Source organism: Talpa europaea (assembly GCF_964194135.1).
Source record: "Talpa europaea genome assembly, chromosome: 13".
Lineage (NCBI taxonomy): Eukaryota > Metazoa > Chordata > Mammalia > Eulipotyphla > Talpidae > Talpa > Talpa europaea.
Window position 1 is genome coordinate 61,810,315 of NC_140080.1, and position 21,493 is coordinate 61,831,807.

General features: G+C 37.5%; 1 protein-coding gene across 1 annotated transcript in view; it reads right to left on the bottom strand.

Annotated features, from left to right (window-relative positions):
• Positions 1-21,493, bottom strand: part of OSBPL1A (oxysterol binding protein like 1A) — a gene marked incomplete at both ends in the record, with an annotated part of 170,242 nt that overhangs the window by 1,531 nt on the left and 147,218 nt on the right. The window contains 9 exons of the mRNA XM_084252790.1: positions 3,095-3,185; positions 4,519-4,642; positions 5,183-5,299; positions 7,614-7,740; positions 8,162-8,251; positions 9,090-9,197; positions 13,423-13,605; positions 15,113-15,210; positions 16,161-16,295. Coding sequence (XP_084108916.1) covers positions 3,095-3,185; positions 4,519-4,642; positions 5,183-5,299; positions 7,614-7,740; positions 8,162-8,251; positions 9,090-9,197; positions 13,423-13,605; positions 15,113-15,210; positions 16,161-16,295 — 1,073 coding nt within the window. The remainder of the gene's footprint in view (positions 1-3,094; positions 3,186-4,518; positions 4,643-5,182; positions 5,300-7,613; positions 7,741-8,161; positions 8,252-9,089; positions 9,198-13,422; positions 13,606-15,112; positions 15,211-16,160; positions 16,296-21,493) is intronic.

Here is a 21,493-nt window from a genome sequence, read left to right on the forward strand (position 1 = left end):
ACAGAAAGGTAAATTTAATAGCAAAGAATGTTTTCTCGTTCATATATAAGCAAAGGTCTCTAAAGACCAGGTCTGCAGGCCTCCCTTGGATGAGCCCTTGTTCCTGAGGAGATTGCAAACAATGCGCAAAAGTTGAGCGTGTCAGAGATGATGGTGTGAAGCAAAGGATTAGGGTTTCTTTAACTTCTAGTTCTAATTTTGAGCACTCATGTCTGGTAATATACACCCCCCAACCCCATTCAAAAAAGTTTAACTTCTAAAGTCTTTAATTTTTAAGACCTTTTTTAAAAATTCATGGGCAATAGGAAATAAGAGGTTGGGATATCTTTGCTACATCTTTCCAATGTCTTTGAGTCTACAGAGTCCATGGGTCTATATCAATACCATATTCTATAAAATATTCTGCAGAATGCTCATACTGTAGGGGGAGGCAATGTGATCAATTATTTTGCCTCAGCACCTACCTTCTTCTTTAAGACCTGTCTCTCAATACTCCTCCACTTCCTCCACATATCCCACTTTAAAGTCTGCATACTCCTCTAGGAAAACAGGTCAGGATCAAAAGTAGCCATTTTCTACTCATCATAACTTATCCGGGAAGTGCAAATCAAAACCACAATGGTATACCACCGCGCACCTATGAGAATGGCCCATATCAAAAAGACTAGAAACAAATGTTGACAAGGGTATGGAGAAAAAGAAAACCTTCTTACACCATTAGGAAGAATTTAAAATACTGAAGCTCCTATGAAAAACAATTTTGGAGGATTCCCAAAATATTAAAAACAGATTGTCCATAGGATCTAGCAATTCCACTCCTAGGTACCTACTAGAAGAATGCAAATAACTCGTTCAAAGGGATAGATGCACTCCTATGTTCACTACAGCATCATTTACAGTATTCAAGTTATGGGAACAACTTAAGTTGCCAACAACAGAAGAGTAGATAGGTATATATACACAACAGAATGCCACTCAGATATACAAAAAGATGAAATCTTGCCATTTGCAACAGTATAGATGAGCTGCAGGGAATTGTGCTAAGTGAAGTTAAAAGAAAAAGACAGATGTTGGATGATTTCACTCATGTGGAATATGAAGTAACAGACAAATGAAAACAAGCCCTAGAAATAGGACTGCAGAACTGAGGCTCCCAGAAGGGTAGGTGAGGAGTGGGAAGTCTAGGGGATAGGGTGGAGGATTATGGGTAATTTGGTGTTGGGTGTGGTGGGGCAACATACATCTGAAGAGGTGTGAACCCAGTCCCCTAAGTCACATAAAGTGTTGTAAACCCAAGTTACCTCAATACAAAATAATAGCCATTTTCATTAGCAGGGACCACAGTTTAGAGCCTGAAAAATCCTGAAATCTGATCTTCAAGTGAGTAAGGCAAATACTATTAGAAATGCCAGTACTTTAGGCCAAAGAACTTACGTCAGATGATAAATTTCTGGGTTTGACTTTTATGAGGGTTCATGAGTGCTACCTAGCAGAAAATGTCCCTTCACGAAAGTGCCTCCGTCCCTGTCTCTTCTCAAACTGAACCAAGCTATTCAAAAAGACCACGAGGCAAAAGAACCAAGTCAGTGAACTTGCAATCTTATTACCACCACTAGGAAAGTGCTCAAAGCACATAGTCTTTTGACAAAGGGATGGCAGGATCATCGGAAAGATCAGCATAATCACATAAGAACTACTGATGCTAAGTGAAGACAGCTATGGAAGAAAGCATACGTAAGGCTCCAAATTATGCATCACAAATCTGGTCTCTACTTGTTATTTTAAAATAGTTTTTAAGAGCTGTTGGATGCTCTGTGCTTTCTGGGTACAAAAATCATCTGCACTCAGAGGCCTGACAGCAAATTTCTTAGTGAATATTTTGCTTTCATTATGTACCTGAAAATATGACCAGAAAATTAAGTTACAAATCAAAAATATAGTACAAAAATGGGATTTCTGTGAAAGAGACTAGAACAGTGATAAAAATGGATCAAATCTTTTCAAAAGTGATCACAGTACAGCAATGTGGCCTCACCTGAAGGACTGGTGTTAGGGGGCTGGGAGACCTTAGTCATATGTCTGCCCCTTCCTAGCTGCATGCTCTTGAATAAGTCCTCAAAATGAAATCCATCACCATTTGATTTCCTCCAGTACAAGGAGGTATCTAGCCTGGATGGTTTCAAACTGTATTCCACAGAGTTCGAGGGTGCAGGAGTAAGGGTGGGAGAAGCAGGGGAGTGGTTGAAGCCCTGCCCTTGGCAACCATGGCAGCTTTGATCCATGTGTTCTAGACTTCCATATTCTTTGTGTGTTCATTGGCAAAACGGATGTTGAGGATGACAAAACAGTGAAAAGCCAATAGACTAGATAACCTCTAATGTCACTTCTAGTTATAAAAATTACTTTTCTGAGAGGAAAAAGAACTACTAAATACCTACCAAAATGCTTTTCAATAACTCTGAACTATGAGACAATGGTTTCTGTTTTGGTATACAAATATAGACAATGTTTTTATTCTATTCCTACTTATAAAAGATACTATTACTCAATATAAGTGACTACTAAGTACTTTCTGATTCTTTAAAATTTTTTTTTAAAACTTAGAAATTTTATCTCATATTTTTTATTGCGGAATGGAATTCAAGATACTACTTTATATAAAATGTATTTCCATTACATGTCAAAACCTTTGTGTTTGTAAAAGTAGCAGCACTGTCTAAATACACTTGATACAGGATGTATGTATAAACAAAACAGCCCTGTGGTTTTCTCAACTAATGAGTGGCTCTATTTCCATGCTAACTCTAATTTGGGATTTTGATTTTGCTAAACAAGGAAGAAAGATAGTTTGCTTAACTGACATTGACTTGAGAAGATTGTATGGGAGTATTTTAACCCTAATTTCCAAATACTTTTCTTTCTGTCACATGTAACTCTTTCAGCCTGAATATTTAGTCACTAGAAGTAACTCTCGGCCTGGGAACAACCTGGCAGGGCGTATGTCCGACCTTCCTTGGCAGTTCACCATGTCTGACAACCCCGTCTCCCCCCACAGCAGCCCGTCTTAGGGCTCAGCCCTGAAAGTGCCACACACCTTGTCTTCCAGTCCTCTTCTGACTTTGACCTGTTTTTGCGAGCTGTTCTTTGTTTTTCCTCAAGCCGTTTTTTTTCCTCACTAGCTTGATCTAAAATAAGAACATCAATGAAAAATAGTTATTCTATAATAGAGACCATCAGGTATAGTGCTAAGCACTAGAAGTTTATGGAGAAGCACCACCCGAAAGTATGGCATGATTTGCATCTTAATAGAACACAAACACCACAGCAGAACATCAAGTTAAACTATTAACACCTAAGTAAGTAATAGGAAAAGCTTGCAGTCAAGATCTAGTCACTGTCTTCCTACAGCCTATATCCTTAAGAACCATTTACCAAAATGGGTCTGCTTATTCTTCTGATGGTCAAAAAATTTATGTTAAAATGCTTCAATGAAGGGCCTCCCCTGGTGGCGCAGGCAGTTCAGCACCGCACTGTGGAGATGTCTGCAGCCTCTGCAGCACCAGTTCGATCCCGGCCGGCCGGCGAGGGTCCCACATGGTGCAGCAGACCTCTCCTGTAGCGCCCGCTGCTCCCCTCAGCAGTGTATTTCGTCTGTCTGCCTGTTCTGTTCCCTGCTCTGTCTCTGGTGAATCCTCTCACCCTCCAGCGTATCTGGCCTGTACCCTGGTTCTTGTATAAATAAATCTTTAAAAAAAATGCTTCAATGAAAAATTAAGTGGAAAAAAACAGAATAATTTTCATTTTTTTTTTCTTCTAAATTCTTAGTGAGACCTCACAGGGCTCCTTAAAATTACATTCATAAGAAATTAAAAAAAAAATTCCAAAACCCTTATGCACTGTCTGATCATCCAAAGACAGTATCAGAGAAGGTAGAGTAGTAAGATTTCCCAGTTGTGGCACCACTGACAGTGGCCTGGATGATTTTTTGTGGGTGGGCATTCTGTGTGCAGTTAGCAGCTTCCCAGGAGTGACAACCAAAGTCTCCAGACATTACTACATGTCTCCTGAGGAAAAACTGCCTCCCCCGCTTTGAGAACCAGTGAATTAGAAGAAATTTAACACCACAAGATAAAAATGCTATAATTAGTCAAGGAGAGGACAAGCTCTTCTTCATGGCTCACAAATAGACATTTAAATTCTGAAATCTATAATGAAATAATCAATGAGAATACAGTTTAAAACTGACGCAGATGCTGATATTTTCTCCTACCTCCTTCTGACATATAAAATCAGCCTCTGGCCATATGTAATACATTATCAGGGAATATCAATAAAATATAAGCATCAGCTAATAAAGTCTATCTCATAGTTCCAAATTGAAAACAAGTTACTGAATTAAAATTAATTCTAACTCAAAAATCTCTATGAAAGACTTGGTGAACAATCACTAGGAATAAAACAAACCATCATTCTCAAAGACATTAATTTTCAGTGGAAGTACCATCAACTACTAGTTACCTATTTCTCCATTTTCCATGGCTCTGATATCAGGCCGCAACCTGCAGTCTGTCTTAGGAATAACACTCTCCATTTCCTTGTCTACTTCATTCAAGACCATTGCAAAGCTAGTAAAATTATACATCTGGAAAAAAACCACACACACAAAATGTTAAAATTAACATGTTCAAATTAACAGTAGGACTGATATGACCTGACCGCCCCCTTCTTTTGGTGACAATTATGGCTGGCCTTTCTCAGGGCACGTATCTAAATGTTTTCTCTGAAGTCTGTGCCACCCACAGGTATTTGTTTCAAAGAAATCTTGAAGAAGACCTTGCAGGATACATATCCCCTATCGCTGCTAACTTTCAGTAGACATAAGCAAAAGCCAACATTCTATTCTTGGAAAAAAAAAAAATATTAGTAGTTGGATCTGGGAGGCCTATACCATATAGGTTATATCACTTTTTATTTAGCAAGAGTCAGCCTAATAATTACCACTAAATAATTATTAAAGAAGCCACCAAAAGTCCCACCCTAAACATCATCCCCAGCCAGATGACAGCAGAGGGACAGGCAAGCAGCATTTTTGTGACGACCTGCCCACTTGTCCTGTACGTGCTGGGGGCTTAGCCCTATTGAACAGAAACAGTGAGGCCACATTCAGTAGGCCCAGGCTCACCTGGGCAGAATTGGGAGGCCGTGGGGCTATTCGCCACAGGAGAACACTTCCAGGGATAACAAATACACTTTCAGAGTCTGGCATTGGCATTTCATCTGACTCTTCAGAGGAGCTCACCTATATGAGCCAACAGATGAACAAAATTAACATGTTTTAAAAGGAGTATACTTCCAATTTGTAAAATAACAACCATTAATCACACACCTCTAGAATGTATACCACCCGAGGGCTGGGCACCGTGCTTTTCTCATTCTTAGATCCTTACCTTTCATCACAGGATAGGGAGTCAATAAAAACCTGTGGAATGACCATGTGCTACGAGTCTCGTGAGCTTTATGTGTGTGACACTTTGTATTACCAGTATTCAAGGCATCAGCATCCTCGCTCTTTAGTGTTTTGATCTTTTAAAAAATCCTATTTTTAAGACAAAGTAACTCATTTGACTATTTACTAGATTATGAGAACAAGAAAGGATTAAATTGTTAAGGACATTAAATTTATCAACAATACAAAACCAAAAGGGAGCCAGCAAGCATTTGATAAAAAGACAATTTAAGAAGACATTTGGCTAAAAAAAGGAAAGTAACAATTCCTTTAGCTACCCCTTGCCCCCAATAGGCCAGAGTTATCCTAGGAGCTCTCTCAATGGGTAATCCTTACACAATGAATTTCTGTGCACGTATCACCAGCTTCACATATAAAGTACTGAAGCCTTTTGGAGCGTAATACTCCCAATATCACACAATTATCAAACCCAGGACTACTAAGGAAAATACTCTCAGGAACATACAGTATAAACAGCAGGAGCAAAGGGATGACAACATAGATGACGACAGACTTTTCATAGCATCTGAATATGTTCAGAAACATCACCCCTCTGTGGAAGTCAGATGCCCCGGAAGGAGAGACACTCGGCAAGCAATGAAGGTGTGAGGACAAACGCTAAGTGGTATGTGTGAGGCCACTTCTCTGCACATATGGAACTGGGATTAATGGGACATGGAGGCTGTATTATGGAATTCTACCTAAGTCCCTTGTTGCCATCACTCCCCTGCGAAAAGCACATATGTTGCTGAGATTGTCTTTGCTTATCTGCCTCCTACTGGCCAGAGCTGCTCCTGAGGAGACCATGTCAGGGCTCTAGGACCTGGAACACTTCCTTCCCAGCCCCATTAGTGTCATAACTGCTGTGGAAAAGTGTGAGTCTCCTCAAATAAGCAGGCAGGCAACATGGGCTGTGAGGAGGAGGGCAGAATTTTGCACACAGAGATGAAGGGAAACAAAAAAGGAAAAAAAATCCAAAGCCACAGGAAAGCGGTACATTCTCATCATTTAATAGAACACTTTTCATCTCAGAACTCTTAGCACCATGGCATGGTTAACGTGATTTACAAAGAAAGTCACTAATAATCACACCTTCTGTTTTTGAGGAAGATTAGGGCTTCATAAACTTTCATATGTGCTAGAATCACCCTAAAAGCACCAAATTCAGGAGGTCTGAGCTGGGCCTGCGGCTGCAAGCTCTCAGGTGATGAGCAGTCCACCCATGTGCATTGAGCAAAAAGGACTTTATGAGTCTGTACTATGAACTGATACTATTCTGAGCTTTTTACGTTTGTCAACTCAATTGAGAGGTAGGTGTTATTCTTCTCCCCACCTTAGAGGTGAAAGCACTAAGGCAGAGAGAAGGTGAGAAATCTAAGACTATTCCACTCACCAGTGTTGGAGATATGATTCTAGTCCAGAGTTTGTGCTCTTAACCATGACACTAATTATTGGAAAGTAATCAGTTCTCAATTATTTCCTGTCCAAACAGGCACAGTATTTCTTTAGCTCTCAGCTCTTTTGCTGGAAAAAAGAAGTGAGTCTGGCGAATGTTAGTGCCTTCTTGGGGCCCTGCAACAAGAAACTATGTGCATCTTGTGTGGAAAATTCTATCATGCCATTAACTGCCCCACAGGAAAGAAAGTTCAGTAAGAGAGGACAGCAGTCCAGTAATGACTCCCTAACTACAATGGTCTAAACTTCAGTGATTTAGTGCTTGCCAAGAGGCCAAGAAAAATACTAATATGGAAGAGATAAATTTGGAGGTATTTTTAAATATTATGATCGCAACTTCTAATACACATAAACAGAAAGGAGGAAAAATTTGTCTAAGATGAACTCCAGCTTTCCAAAACTATGAATTCTGTCAAGCCCCAATTATGCATGCAGCTACAAAAGTGGCATACATCCAGATTCTAGCTAAGATTGTGTTGAACATTCACTAGTAAGACAGATTATCTTTTCACTAACTTCGAGAAAAAAATACATGCATTAGCAACAAGAAAAGAAAGAGCCAACTGTAACCCAACAGCAGGCCACCTCCTGGAGAATCAGCACAAATTGAAGGCTCTATGATTCCTCCCATACCCCTTTACAGGATGGTCACCTGTTTGCTGTTCTTTTTCTCTTCAGTATTTTTCTTGTCATTTTTTTTGTAAGCCTCAAAAGTGGCAGGGTCAACACTGTATAAACACTCAGTCCACTTCCCATAGAGGGCACAGAGCTTCTTTTTGCTGTCAAGAGAAATTGCTATTTAGTCAACAATTAAACCAGCGTTTTGTTGTAACCTAACCAAATTCTTTACAGGAAAAGATATTGGTCTCACTCATAGCAGGAATCTAGAAAACTTAAATAAGGGACCAGGAAAAAGAATAACTATAAGAAAGAAAATATCAAAATCAACAGACAACTATGAACCAGAGATACTCTATGGGGGGTAGGGGGCAGGGAGGGGAGGGATTGGGGTCAAAATAAGGGGGTTGCAATTGTATAGGGAATATAAAAATAAAATTTATTAAAAAAAAAAAAAAGATCTTGTATATAGACCAAAGATTTTCCCCCTCATCTTTCCTAAGTTATGGAAAACTTTACTATTGATATTTTACCCAGTGAATGACATCTATACCATTCAATATTTAAAAATGGAAACTTTACCTTTTATCTTGAATGTAGCCTTCAACTTTGTGTAATTCCTTACCAAAAAGGCCACATGGCTTAAAATTCAGCACACATTTGTCCCCAGTCCTATGAAAGAGGTATTAAGCTCAGATTACTATTCAACAGGTAAGAGGCAGTAGAGAATAATGACGATGATCACCTTTCTAGCAGCTGCTGTTTAACACTTTTCTAATACATGCCAACCTCCAGAAATTACCGTAATTCCTTCTTAATTAGTAGTGGGCTCACCATGAAGAAAAGGAAGGCAAGGTGCATGAAGAGTAAGTGACTTGCTCCATAGAATGAATGTCTGTGTCCTCCCCCTTCCCCCAGTCACATCCTGAAGCCCTGATCCCCAGATGATTGTTGTTGGCCATTATGTCATGTGGGCAGATGAACGGAATTAGTGGCCTTATAAGCAGAGACAAGTGAGATGCTCTCTCTCTGCCAGGAGAGGATACAATGAGAAAGTGCCCATGAGCAAACCAGGAAGGGACCCTGACCAGACATATATCTGACAACACCCTCATCTTAGATTTCTCAGCCTCCAGAATGGTGAGAAGTAAATTTCCATTGTAAAGCCACCCTGTCCATACTGATGAGAGCCTGAGTTGACGAAGACACCTGTCTAAGGCCAAGTAGGATTTAAGCTTAACTCTTAACTTTTATGCTCCTCCCACTTAACTCCCCTGTGTGAATACTGCAAACTAAATAATATGAGCAACACAGAGGTTGAGGAAAATTTAAGAGTTCACACAGTCTTCTCTGATAAATTCTGTTCAGTAAATGGATGGGTTTCTATTTACTCAAGTGTTATTGGCTTAGTTCTTAAATTATCATCAGACCATTCACACTTAAAAAAAATGGAGTGCCCTGGAACAGTATGACAACCAAAAAGAGAGATAAGTATTTGAAGGTGTCTTACTTGTGGTTTGTGATTTCCACATTGCCGTACTGCTCAATCCAGAGTTTACCGACAATGATATTATGCACACAGCAGGTAGGATTTGTCCAGGTGTATGCTTCATTGTGCCTAGAAAGCAACAACCAGGAAAATAACTGAGAAATTCTTTTGTTTAAAAAGTGCATTTGTCTCAAACGCCATTACTCATAATAAGTCAGACTGCTGGTGATAACTAAGCTCCAAGATTTTAAATACTCTACTGGTGTGCAACAGGTGTCAGCTGACTACTCTGTTTCTTAAAAGGAGGCAAAAGTTAAGGAAAAGTGACACTCCCACCAAATCCTGCATAAACTACATGCAGTCATTTTAAACATTCGAAAGTTAGGTGAAAACAAAGAATTAAGAGGGAGAAAATAAAAACGAAGATCCATTTAATACTTCCCAAAGTGCTCTATAGATCACTAAAAGGTAAAACTCTTTTACAGGTCTCCCCACTATCTGTAAGTGGTATGTTCCTATCTAACAGGTTACTTTTCCGGGTATGCAAATGATACCACCAATGATTTATATAGGAAAATTCTAAAGTCATCGAGACTCCAAAAATAACCTACTAAATCACACCAAATAGGAAAGTTCTACTTTCAGATAGTATGTAAAACCTATTTGTGAAACATCCAATTTTACATACCCTTTGTTTTTGAAAGTATCTGTTTTATATTCTTCACACTTGTATCATTTGGACCCTTATTTTTATTTTTATTTATTTATTTATTTTTAAAGATTTATTTTTATTTATTTATTTATACAAGCACTGGGTACAGTCAGAAGTGCGGGAGGGTGAGAGAATTCACCAGAGCCAGAGCAGGGAGCAGAGCAGGCAGAAGGACCGAAGTACACTGCTGAGGGGAGCAGCGGGCGCAGGAGAGGTCTGTGCGCCATGTGGGACCCTCCTCTGGTGGCCGGGAAGCAGCCGGGGATCGAACTGGCACTGCAGAGGCTGCGGGCAGCTTCGCAACCCAGCGCTCAACCGCTGCGCCACCGGGGAGGCCCAGGACCCTTTACAAAGTTTACATATACAGTTCTACGTGTTTTAATGCAGTTATAGATCTGGTACCACCACAATCAGCATACAGAAAAATTTCACCACCATTCAAAAGATTCACACTTGCTGCTACTGTATAGTCAAACCCTTCCTCATCCATAATCTCAGAATTTCTGACTCAACCCTACTCCCTAAACAAGCAATTTGTTACCCATTCCAATCCCTTTGCCTTTCAAAGACATCAGATAAATGGGATGATATAAGATGGCAGCTTTTGAATTGGGCTTCTTCAATGCGTATAATGCATTTTAAATTCTGCATCAATACTTTATTCTTATTGCTGAGTAGTAGCCTACTACACAGATATGTCATCATTTAATTATTCAGGTAAGGAAGGATATTTGGGTTGCTTACAGTTTGGGGTGATCATGATGACTAACTGCTGTAAGTACACGTGTACAGGTTTTTGTGAGAATGTAAGTTTTCACTCAATCTCTAAATACCTAGGAATGGAACTGCTGAGTCATAAAATAAACACATGGACAACTTTATAAGAAATTTCCAAACAATTATCCAAAGTGGCTCAACCATCCGGACCCCCACCAATAATGACATCTCTAGTGCCTCTGCATACACACCGGCACTTTGGGATTGTCCGTTTTTAAATGTTTTGATTTTAGCCATTCTAATAGGTGTGCAATATTTCCTTGCTGTGATTTTAGTTTTGTATTTCTTAAATGACTAATGCTGTTGAACACTTTTTCATGTGCTTGTCATCCATCTATCTCTTTTGATGAAATACCTGCCCACACTTTTTGCTCAATTTCTTATTGCATTGTTTTCTTATTTTTGAATTTTGAGTTTTATATTTCCTAAGACCACATATGATTTGCAAATGATTTTTACCTATCTACAGCTTGTCTCATTCTCTGAGCATTGTTTTTCATGGAGCAAATGTTTTATTTTGATAAAAACTAATTTATCAATTTTTTTTTTTTTTGAATTGTGCTTTGCGATTGTATCTATAAGACATCTTTGCCTAAGCCAAGGTCATACATTTGTTTCCATATTTTCTTCCAAAAGCTTTAGAGTTACATATTTTAGTATAGTAGCTATGAGTTGTTTTTATATAAGATATGAGGTATAAGTTGAGGTACATTTTTTAACAAAGATGTCCAATTGTTCCCATACCATTTGTGGTAAGGATTTTCCCATTTCACTGAATTGCTTGTGTGTCTTTGTAAAAAATCAATTGGCTGTATCTCTGTGGATAAATTTCTGGACTCTCTCCTATCATCCACTGATGTGTCCATCCTTTGGCTAATACTGCACTTTCTTGATTACAATACTCTTAGTATTAAAGTAATGTGAGTCAGTCAATTCCATTCTTTTCAAAATTGTGTCGGCTGTTAATGTGGCCTTATAAATTTTAGGGTCAACTTCTCTATCTATTATAAATCATCTTGGGACTTTTAGTTGGACTGTGTTAATGTAGACTGCTTGTAGCTCAATTAGAGGAGAACTGATGCCTAAATAGATGAAGGTTTCCAACACAGGATATCTCTCCAATACCCAGATATTCTTTGATTACTTTCAACATACTTTGTAGTTTTTAGCATACAGACTCTGTACCTATTTTATCATCTTCATTCTACTATTAAGTTTTTCCTAATAATTCTCTTTTTATTTTTATTATATGGATATATTATTTATTATATTTTTCAGTACTAAGATTTCCAAAAATACTTCCATTTCTTTGCTAAAGTGTCTTTCTATTCCTTTTGAATGTCTATCTTTACCCCAAGGAACATAGTTATAATAGCTGATTTAAAGTCTCTGATTTAAATTTCAATATCTGAGTCATCTTGGGGTTAGGGTATACTATTTTCTCCATTGTGAGTTGTTGAGATTTTCCTATTTCACTGTATGTCAAATAATTTTGAATCATATTTCAGACATTTGAATAGTATGAGACTCTAGGTGCTTTTTAATCTTCTGGAGAATATTGACTTTTATTTTCTTTTAGTAGGTAATTAACATAATTTCAGTCAACAAGTCCTGACCCATGTTCTCTAGCCTTTGTTTTCATTGCCAGTTTAATTTTCAAAGCTTTTGTAAGTAATATTTAGATGTACCCCTCTGTAGTCAGCTGAGGTACTGGGCTCTGGTCTACACAGCATTTCAGATCTCAAGGTCTTCAGTGTGCTATTTCAGGTCATTTCACTGCATGACCCTCAGAGTGAGATTAGGAAATCACACATAGCTTAGCAGGATCGTGTTCTCTAGTTACCGCCTCTGTGGTTTTCACTTCACTCTTGGGTCCCAGAGGATCTTTCCTCGGGGGCATTAGCCAGGAAGCCGGGGTTTTTAGCCTCTCTCCTCTGGCTTGTAATTCTCACAACTGGGTCTGTCTGGGGCAAAGATGTGAGAAAAAAGTAACAGGAATACTTCCCCCCACTCTCTGGACAACAGGAGACCCTTTATTCAGCTCCTCTGGCCAACAGGAAGAATTTTTTCTGAGTTCTGGGTACTTCTATGCCCCAACTGCTGCCACCAGCACTACAGCAATGTAACTGTGGATCCTGGAGCTCGCTTTGCAAGACAGGAAGAGAAACAAAGGACTGACTCTGTTCTCTACAGCCTGCAAGAGTTTCCTTTTAGGTGCCATAACTATAAAGAGAAAGCTTCTCAGAATTTTTTGTCTCTACTGTTTAGTTCGAGGATTTGGGCTGCTCTAAGTCAGGAGATATTATAGGGTAGGAAGAAGAAAACTAGGAAACTCATTGCCATATGGGTCTTCAGGTTTATTTCTCTCTCATATGGCCCTGCTGCTATTTAATTTTTAGAACCTCAGATAGTTGCTTTATGTCTTCTTTCCATGTTTTCAGTTATATCAGCAGAAAAGACAGGCTACAGTGTGCTTACTCTATCTTAACTAGAACTGGAATTATCTTTGAATTTTTTTTTCTACTGCAAAAGAAGGTAGGTTCTATTATACCTAATGTCTAAAATGTGCCATATAATTATTTCAATATTCTCAAAGTGAATTCATTTTGGAAGATGGCTAAACAAAACATTATCACCATCATCTATAGAAAATTTGTTTCATAAGTACTGTCAGAGTGACCAACTCCATTCTATTTTAAAGTAAAACCCAAAACAATAGTCAACAACCAGGTTAAGACTCTTTAGACACACCCAGATTGATTGACAATGGCTTTTGCCATGTTTCTCACACCTTATAAAAGCTGTTTATCTCCCACTTTTGAATAACAAGGTCTAGAAGAGTATAATGGACTGATAGCAACTTACTCAAGAAGCTCCAAGGTGATGGTTCCTTTGGGTTCTGCTTCTACGCTCTTACCCCAGAATTTCAGTTTGGGATAAATTGAGCCATGAAAGATGAAGTCATTGTTTAATCCTTCAGCATGAAATGCGCTGATAGGTGGGTGATGACTGACCTGCTCGGAGATGAGTCTGAAACCAAGGTCATCTCTTAAGATAAAAAAAGATATAATTAATTCTAATTATGGAATGTGTACATGGTCATTCGAGTTAAAAAATAAATGTAAGAAGTATTAAAGAAAGTGGTTTGACAAGTCAACAATTCTTTGTTATCCCGATACAAGAACAACTTTGCATATGAGGAATTGTACAGATGTAACCCAAACTACTAGAGCCAATGCTGTTATAATTCCAGCTACTTGGACATAGTACAATAAAGAACACCCACATCAATTTCGGTGATTTGCACAAAATACTATACACGTGAATTTAAAACTTAATATTCCATTCATATTAAGATTAAGATAATGGATACATGTGTCATTAGGGGACAGATGAAGTCAAAACCTGTGCAGAGAAGAGGAAGATTCAGAAAAACTAAAGCCAAATGAATTCCCTGATTATGTGTATATATATATATATATATATATATATATATATATATACACACACACACACACACACACACACACACACACTGGAATACTATTCAGCAAAAGAGAGAGAGAGAAAGAGAGAGAATGCCATTCAGCAACATGGATGGAGCTAGAAGGGATTATGCTAAGTGAAATAAGTCAGAAAGATAAAAGAAAAATATCAGATGGTTTCACTTATAGGAGGAGTACAGGGGAACCAAATAAGGGATCAGGAAAAAAATAATAATAATAAAAAGCACAACAAAACAAAACTAATTAGACAACTATAAATCAGAGACATTCTGCAGGAGAGGGGGAGGGAGAGGGATCAAAATGAGGGTGGGAAGACCACAAGGGACTAAGGTGATGGTGTACGAATTGGTGGTGGAAATTCTATGGGGACTACACCTAATGTAAAATATATACAAACAAAGAAATTAATTTAAAAAAAAAAAAGAAGCAGGCTACAGCAGGCAACAGAACTGTATTTGAAGATGCAGTCATTGTCTCCATGCCAGAAGTACAAATTTATGCTAATATATCTTACATGGCTATAAAAAACTGATGTCTTAAGATGTGATGATAGTAATTAATCACACATGATCAGGGATACTGAAATCCTCATAATTACTTCACTTTATGTGTGTTGCAGTATTTTTTGACAGACTGTAAAATAATAAATAACAGGTGTGGAGTGGGAGGAAAGGGTAGCAGGGGTCCTGTGGACTGTTGGGGAGGGTAAGTTGGTACTTTGTGCTGGGCATGGTATGGTAACATATATCTGAAGAGGTCTGAAGCTGGAATCCTAAAACATACACAATGCAGCAAATTGTTATCTCAACAAAAACAACTGAAATTAAAAAAAATATTGTCAATAGTTAAAATTTTTATCTATTGGTATATCATTAAATTTGTAAATGAATTTGAATATTATAACAAGTATGATAGACATCAAAATTGTTAATTTGCTCCAATCATACAAAATTGCTGGTGATATTCAAAAATATTTTTCCTTTTTCACCTGAAAAGCTATATATTATGCAAATTCAACAACCCATCTGGAATAGAGTGAAAGTTCTTACCGAACTAACTCGTAAGTCTCCCCCAGAAGTGGATTGAAAGGTTTTCCAGTGCGTTCCCACTGGGAAGCAACAGCAGACACAGCGAATGCAGCTACACACTGTGGGTCAGACCATTAGCAGAAGTTAAAAATAGCCTCACTTGCTCCTCATTCTTTCAGGAACTGAAATTTTGCAAAAGGCAGTAATTTACCAGATTATTTTGAGGCGTTTAACTGCTTTGGATTTTTAATATGGTCTAGCAGCTTCATACAGAAACTGGATGTTCAGAATGAAAATAATTCTGAGTCTTTTCCAATAGTGTCAGTCCCAAATGTGGTTTTTATAATACTCAGAGTGCTACAAATTCTCTCAAGAACTTTAAAAAACCCTCAAACCCAAAATTACTTTTGATTCCTTTAAAATTTCTAATATGTACGACAAGCACCTTTGGGATAGGGGAGAAGAGATAAAATTCAATAAATTCACATTAGGCCAAACAAGGCAGAACAGAAAGTTTCCACTTAGAATGCCTGCAGTTGTTTGAGGCAGAACAATGTATCTACTATGCCCTACTTGTATCTAGCCCATCCTCAGAAAGCACAATTCCTTGTAGTCTTTTGTTTTAAGTTATAGTAGAGTATATATATATATATATACATTTACATACACATGTAAGCATCAAACATACTGATTTGTGTGTGTGTGTTCATTCCTTTTTAGAAGCACCCTTCTGAGAGTTAAAGGAGAATCGTTGAAACCCTCTACCCCAGCACATGCTCCTTTCTAAAATGTAGGCTCAGACAGAAACAGCTCAATAACATCCAGATTTGGTAATGGACCCAATCTCTTGAAATTCTCATTAGTCTTTCCACTATGGCAACACTCTGTCTAAAGGACAGGCAGGGGAAGGAACACAGAATACTCCCAACATGCTGACTGAGTTTTAGTAAATTTCCCCAAACTCCTAATTACCTTAACTCTAATTATATAAGGGGAGGGGCAGAGAAGGGGAGGAGGCAAAAAAAGTCCCAAATATTTAAGCCCTTTCCAGTGCTTGCTTGGCACATACCTGCATCCTTTCCACAGGATCAGAAAACGAGCTGGCCTTGTGGATGAGGTATGTATGCTCCATATATTCAGTGAGTCGCTGGAGGAAGCTCAAAGGCTCATTAAATATAACTGGCATTGTGATCTTGGATAGTTCCTATTTTTAAAAAGAAAATAGAAACTCTTATGTCAAATATAAATTTTATATATATATATATATATATATATATATATATATATATATAGTAAACTTATATGCAGCTATCTTTATATGCCATGTTCCTGGAAAGGAAGTAACAGAAAGTAGCAACCCATGATATTTAATATTAATTCAATTTCATAAGTGTTCCCATAGCACCAAATAATATGGTATATGTTGTTCAAGGCCTTGAAGGAAACACAGAGGGTACCCAAACATTTTCCTTGACTTCAAGGAGCTCAAGGTGAGCATGGGATAATGACTATTAATAAGACTGACTTGGATCAGAATTAGGATATAGAATATAAGGTTAAAGGGAATATAAAAAAAAATCTTCATAGCATGTTAAGAATATATCATTTTTGTGGGTAATTTTCCAGAAGAGGTTTCTGACTACTTTCAGCTGACAATATTGACATTTCTAAATTTAAATTCTATCTGCCAAAATGACACAATCACAACGGGCTTTCAAAATCATGTTAATGATAATGAGTTGAACTGCAACCTTTCAACTTTGTTTACTAAATCCCACCAGCAACTGTCACGAAAACCTTTAAAAACTCACTATGAAAAACACTTATCTTAGTAGTCTAAGGAATATCCTGATGATCTTCCCAACTTTCTAACTACCATTATTTACCGATCCTGTGATAATCGGGCCTAAAGTCTCAGGGTCAGATGAATATTCCCAGAATGCCATCCAGGTTAAATGTCATATGTCTTAGCTCTTTTTCCACTTAAACATGTACATTCTCATTTATTGACACAATTTGAAAAAATGTAATGTTCACTACAACAAAGGAACATTAAAAAAAATAAGTTCATACAAAACCATAAAATGCTGTGGAACATTGAGAGAGATTTGCAACGGCTCAAGCTAATTAAAAGAACTGCAGTTTTATTGCTGCCTCCATGGGAAGACAAGGGAGAACCGGAAATTTATCTACAGAGAAGGTTCTATAACATATACCCTGAGATCTCATCCAATGCAGAAGTTCACTATTGGGGCCAAGTCAAGAAAACTGTAACTACTAAGATTTGTCTAATTGAGATTTCCCAAACCCTATTTTACTTAAAAATATTTCCTTTTCTTTTCTACAAAAATTAATAGGGGAATATATAACTCTCAGTATAAAATTTTACAGAGCAATAAAATCATGAAAATGCTGCTCTCCCCAGAAGCAAAGCACTATCAACAGTTTGGGATACACACTGTATCTATACACACATACACATGTGTATAGTCACAGATACCTTATTTTTATTACATGAAATGATTCACTTTATGTACAGACCCATGACTTGTTTTTATTTTTTTCACTTTTACTGTGTTGAATGCCATGTCAAATGGAGGTCTTACATGCAAGTCAGGACTATGACCAGGAAAATCTTTGCTGGTTTCCTCATTAATAACATGGCACTAATCTAACAGTATCAACCACAAAGCACTGTCAGAAGTCTAAATTTGAAAAACACTTAGATCAGTACTGGGCACTTAGTCAATGTTATATGCATTTATTAAATACAACAAAAATCTCTATGTATATACACCAATCTTCTTATAGAACAAGGGAATATACAGCTTTAAAGTCCATTTCTCTATGTAGATTCACGGCTCAAAGTATACTCATTTAAAATCCTTACAGCTACTGCCAAATTAAATGTCTCCCCAAAAGGATTTACCAATTTATGATCCCATGGTGCTGCCTGAGCATCAGTTCTTTTAATGTGAAAGGGAGGAGTAAAAAGGCACACCTTAGAGATACTTCAGATTTGGTTCCAAACCACAGCAATAAAATGAATATCGTAATAAGAAAATCATATGAATTTTTTTTTTAAGATTTATTTATTTATTTATACAAGCACTGGGTATAGTCAGAAGTGTGGGAGGGTGAGAGAATTTACCAGAGCCAGAGCAGGGAACAGAACAGGCAGACTGACTGACGAAATACACTGCTGAGGGAAGCAGTGGGCGGGGCAGGGGAGGTCTGTCACTCCATGTGGGACCCTTGCGGCGTTGGCTGGGGATCGAACCTGTGCTGCAGAGGCTGTGGGCAACTTCGCAGCCCAGTGCTCAACCGCTGCGCCACCAGGGGAGGCCCTCATATGAATTTTGAAAAATTTCTCAGTGAATATGAGAGTTACGTTTATTCTATACTGTAATCTGTTAAGTGCTTGTAGCATTATGTCTAAAAAAGCCAATGTATACAACTTAGTACTAAAACTAATAAAAAATACTTTATGGCTAAAAAATGCCAACCATCATTTGAGCCTTCAGGGCGTCCTAATCTTCTTGCTGGTGGAGAGAGTCTTGTAAAAACACATTATCTTGAGGTTCAATAAAACCAAATATAATAAAATGAGGTATGCATTTACTGCCAATCTGTTTAGTTAGGTTCAATCTTTACTCATATGTATTTAATTGAAGAACACTCTAAGTCATGCATCTTCATACCTCTAGTATGAAGATGAAAAAAGTAAAATAACTATTGTTATTTTGATTGTTAATGAATATACAATGTAAAATATGTAAATTGTGACATCAACAACAAAATGAGGGAAGAGGATAAAAATAGAGCTATCATATTAAAATATAAGATGTTATGTTTTGTGTCTGCTCAAAAAGCACAAAGCAAAACCTGTAGTAGATATGCAAAAGATAAAGAGAAAGGAATCAAAGCTTATCACTAAAGAATATCATCAAATCACAATAGAAAAAAACAAAAAATAAAACAATTACAAAACCAGAAACAATTTTTAAAATGGTAAAAGTTCATGTTTATCAGTAACTACGTTAAATGCAAATGAACTAAATTCTCCAATCAAAAGACACAGAGTGACTGAATGAATTAAATAATATGCCCCAGCTATAGGCTGTCTACAAGGGACTCACCTCGCATGTAAGGACACACATAGACCTAAAGTGAAGGAATGGAGAAAAGGAAACCAAATGAAATCAAGAATAGTTGTATTACATGATATGTACATCAAAGACATCTTTACAGACACATCACCCAAAGCAGTGATAGTGAAGGCAAAGATAAACAGCTGGGACTACATCAAATTAAAGAGCTTCTGTACAGCAAAAGAGACAATAACCAAAACAAAGAGAAACCCCACCAACTGGGAGAACATTTTTGCACCCAACACTAATGATAAAGGACTGATCACAAAAATCTACAAAGAGCTGATCAGACTCAACAAAAACAAAGAAAATAATCCAATCAAAAAATGGGCAGAAGAGCTAAAAAGAAACTTCTCTGAAGAGGAAATACAGGCATATGAAAAAATGTTCAACATCACTTGTAATCAGGGAAATGCAAATTAAAACTACAATGAGATACCATCTTACACCAGTGAGAATGGCACATATTAAAAAAAATAGCAACAACAAATGTTGGCGAGGTTGTGGAGAAAAAGGAACTCTCCTGCACTGTTGGTGGGAGTGCAAACTGGTCCAACCACTATGGAGAGCTGTGTGGAGATTTCTTGACCTACTAAACATAGAGCTTCCATATGATCCAGCAATTCCACTCCTAGGTATTTACCCAAAGGACACAGAAACATCAATTCCAAAGAGTACCTGCACCCCTATGTTTACAGCAGCACTATTTACAATAGCTAAGCTTTGGAAACAACCCAAATGCCCAAAAATAGATGACTGGATCAAGAAGATGTGGTACATTTACACCATGGAATATTACTCAGCATTCAAAAAAGATAAACACATGCAATTTGCAGCAACATGGATGGCGCTGGAAGGGATCATGCTCAGCAAAATAAGCCATTAAGAAAAAGAAAAATACCGGATAGTCTCACTCATAGCAGGAATCCAGAAAACTTAAATAAGGGACCAGGAAAAAGAATAACTATAAGAAAGAAAATATCAAAATCAACAAACAACTATGAACCAGGGACACTCTATGGGGGGGTTGGGAGGCAAGGAGGGATTGGGGTCAAAATAAGGGGGTTGCAATTGTATGGGGAATATAAAAATAAAATTTAAATTAAAAAAAGAATAGTTGTATTAGACAAAACAGACTAAGTCAAAAATTAACAAGAGACAAAGTCACTATATAATGAAAAAGGGGTCAATTCATTACAAAGTTGTAACGGTTGTGTTTAGGCTCTCAACACAGGAATTCCTGAATATATACAGACACTAACGGACCTGAAGGGACAGACAGGCAGCAAAACAGTAACAGAAGCCTGTTTTCAACACTGTATAGATCATCCAGACGGACTACAGATACATGCAGGGTACTCCATCTAACAGCAGCAGAACACAAACTTTCCCGAAGTACTCATGAACATTCTCCAGGATAGATCACATGTCAGGTCACAGAACAAGTCTTACTAAATTTAAGAAGACTGAAATCATATCAAGCATATATTCTAGGTATGAAACTAGAAATAAATTATAAGAAAACTGGGAAATTCAGAAATATGTGGCAACTATCATGCTCCTAAACAACCAATGGGTAAAGAAGAAAATTAAAAAAATTAGTAAATATCTTGAGATTAAAAAAAAAAGTGGAAATACAACACAACTCATAGGTTGCAGTAAAAGAAGTTCTAAGGGAGATTTACATTTCCTACATTAAAAAAAAAAAAGAAATATCTCAAATAAACTTTACACCTCAAAGAACTAGAAAAAGAACAAGCTAAGCCCAAAATTAGAAGAAAATAATAAAAATTTGAGTAGAAATAGAGACATAAGACAAGAGAAAAGATCAATACAATTAAGAACAGAGCTTTGTAAAAATAATAAAATATAGACTTTACCCTCACCAAGAGAAAAAAAGAAGGGATTCACATAAAATTGGAGGGGTCTCCCTGGTGGCGCAAGGGGTTAAGATGCAGCACTATGGAGCAATCTGCAGCCACTGCAGCATGACTTTGGCTCCCCCAAGCCAGGGAGGTGACCCACATGGCACAGCAGACCTCTCCTGTCTTACCCACTGCTCCCCTCAGCAATATATTTCAGTACATCTGCCTGTTCTGCTCCCCACTCTGTCTCTGGTTAATCCTCTCACCCCCGACATCTCTGGCCTGTACCCCAGTTCTTGCATGCATAAATAAATATTTATAATAAAAATAAAATTTATTATTTAATTAAAAAAAATAAAAAAAATAAAAAACAAATAAAATTGGAA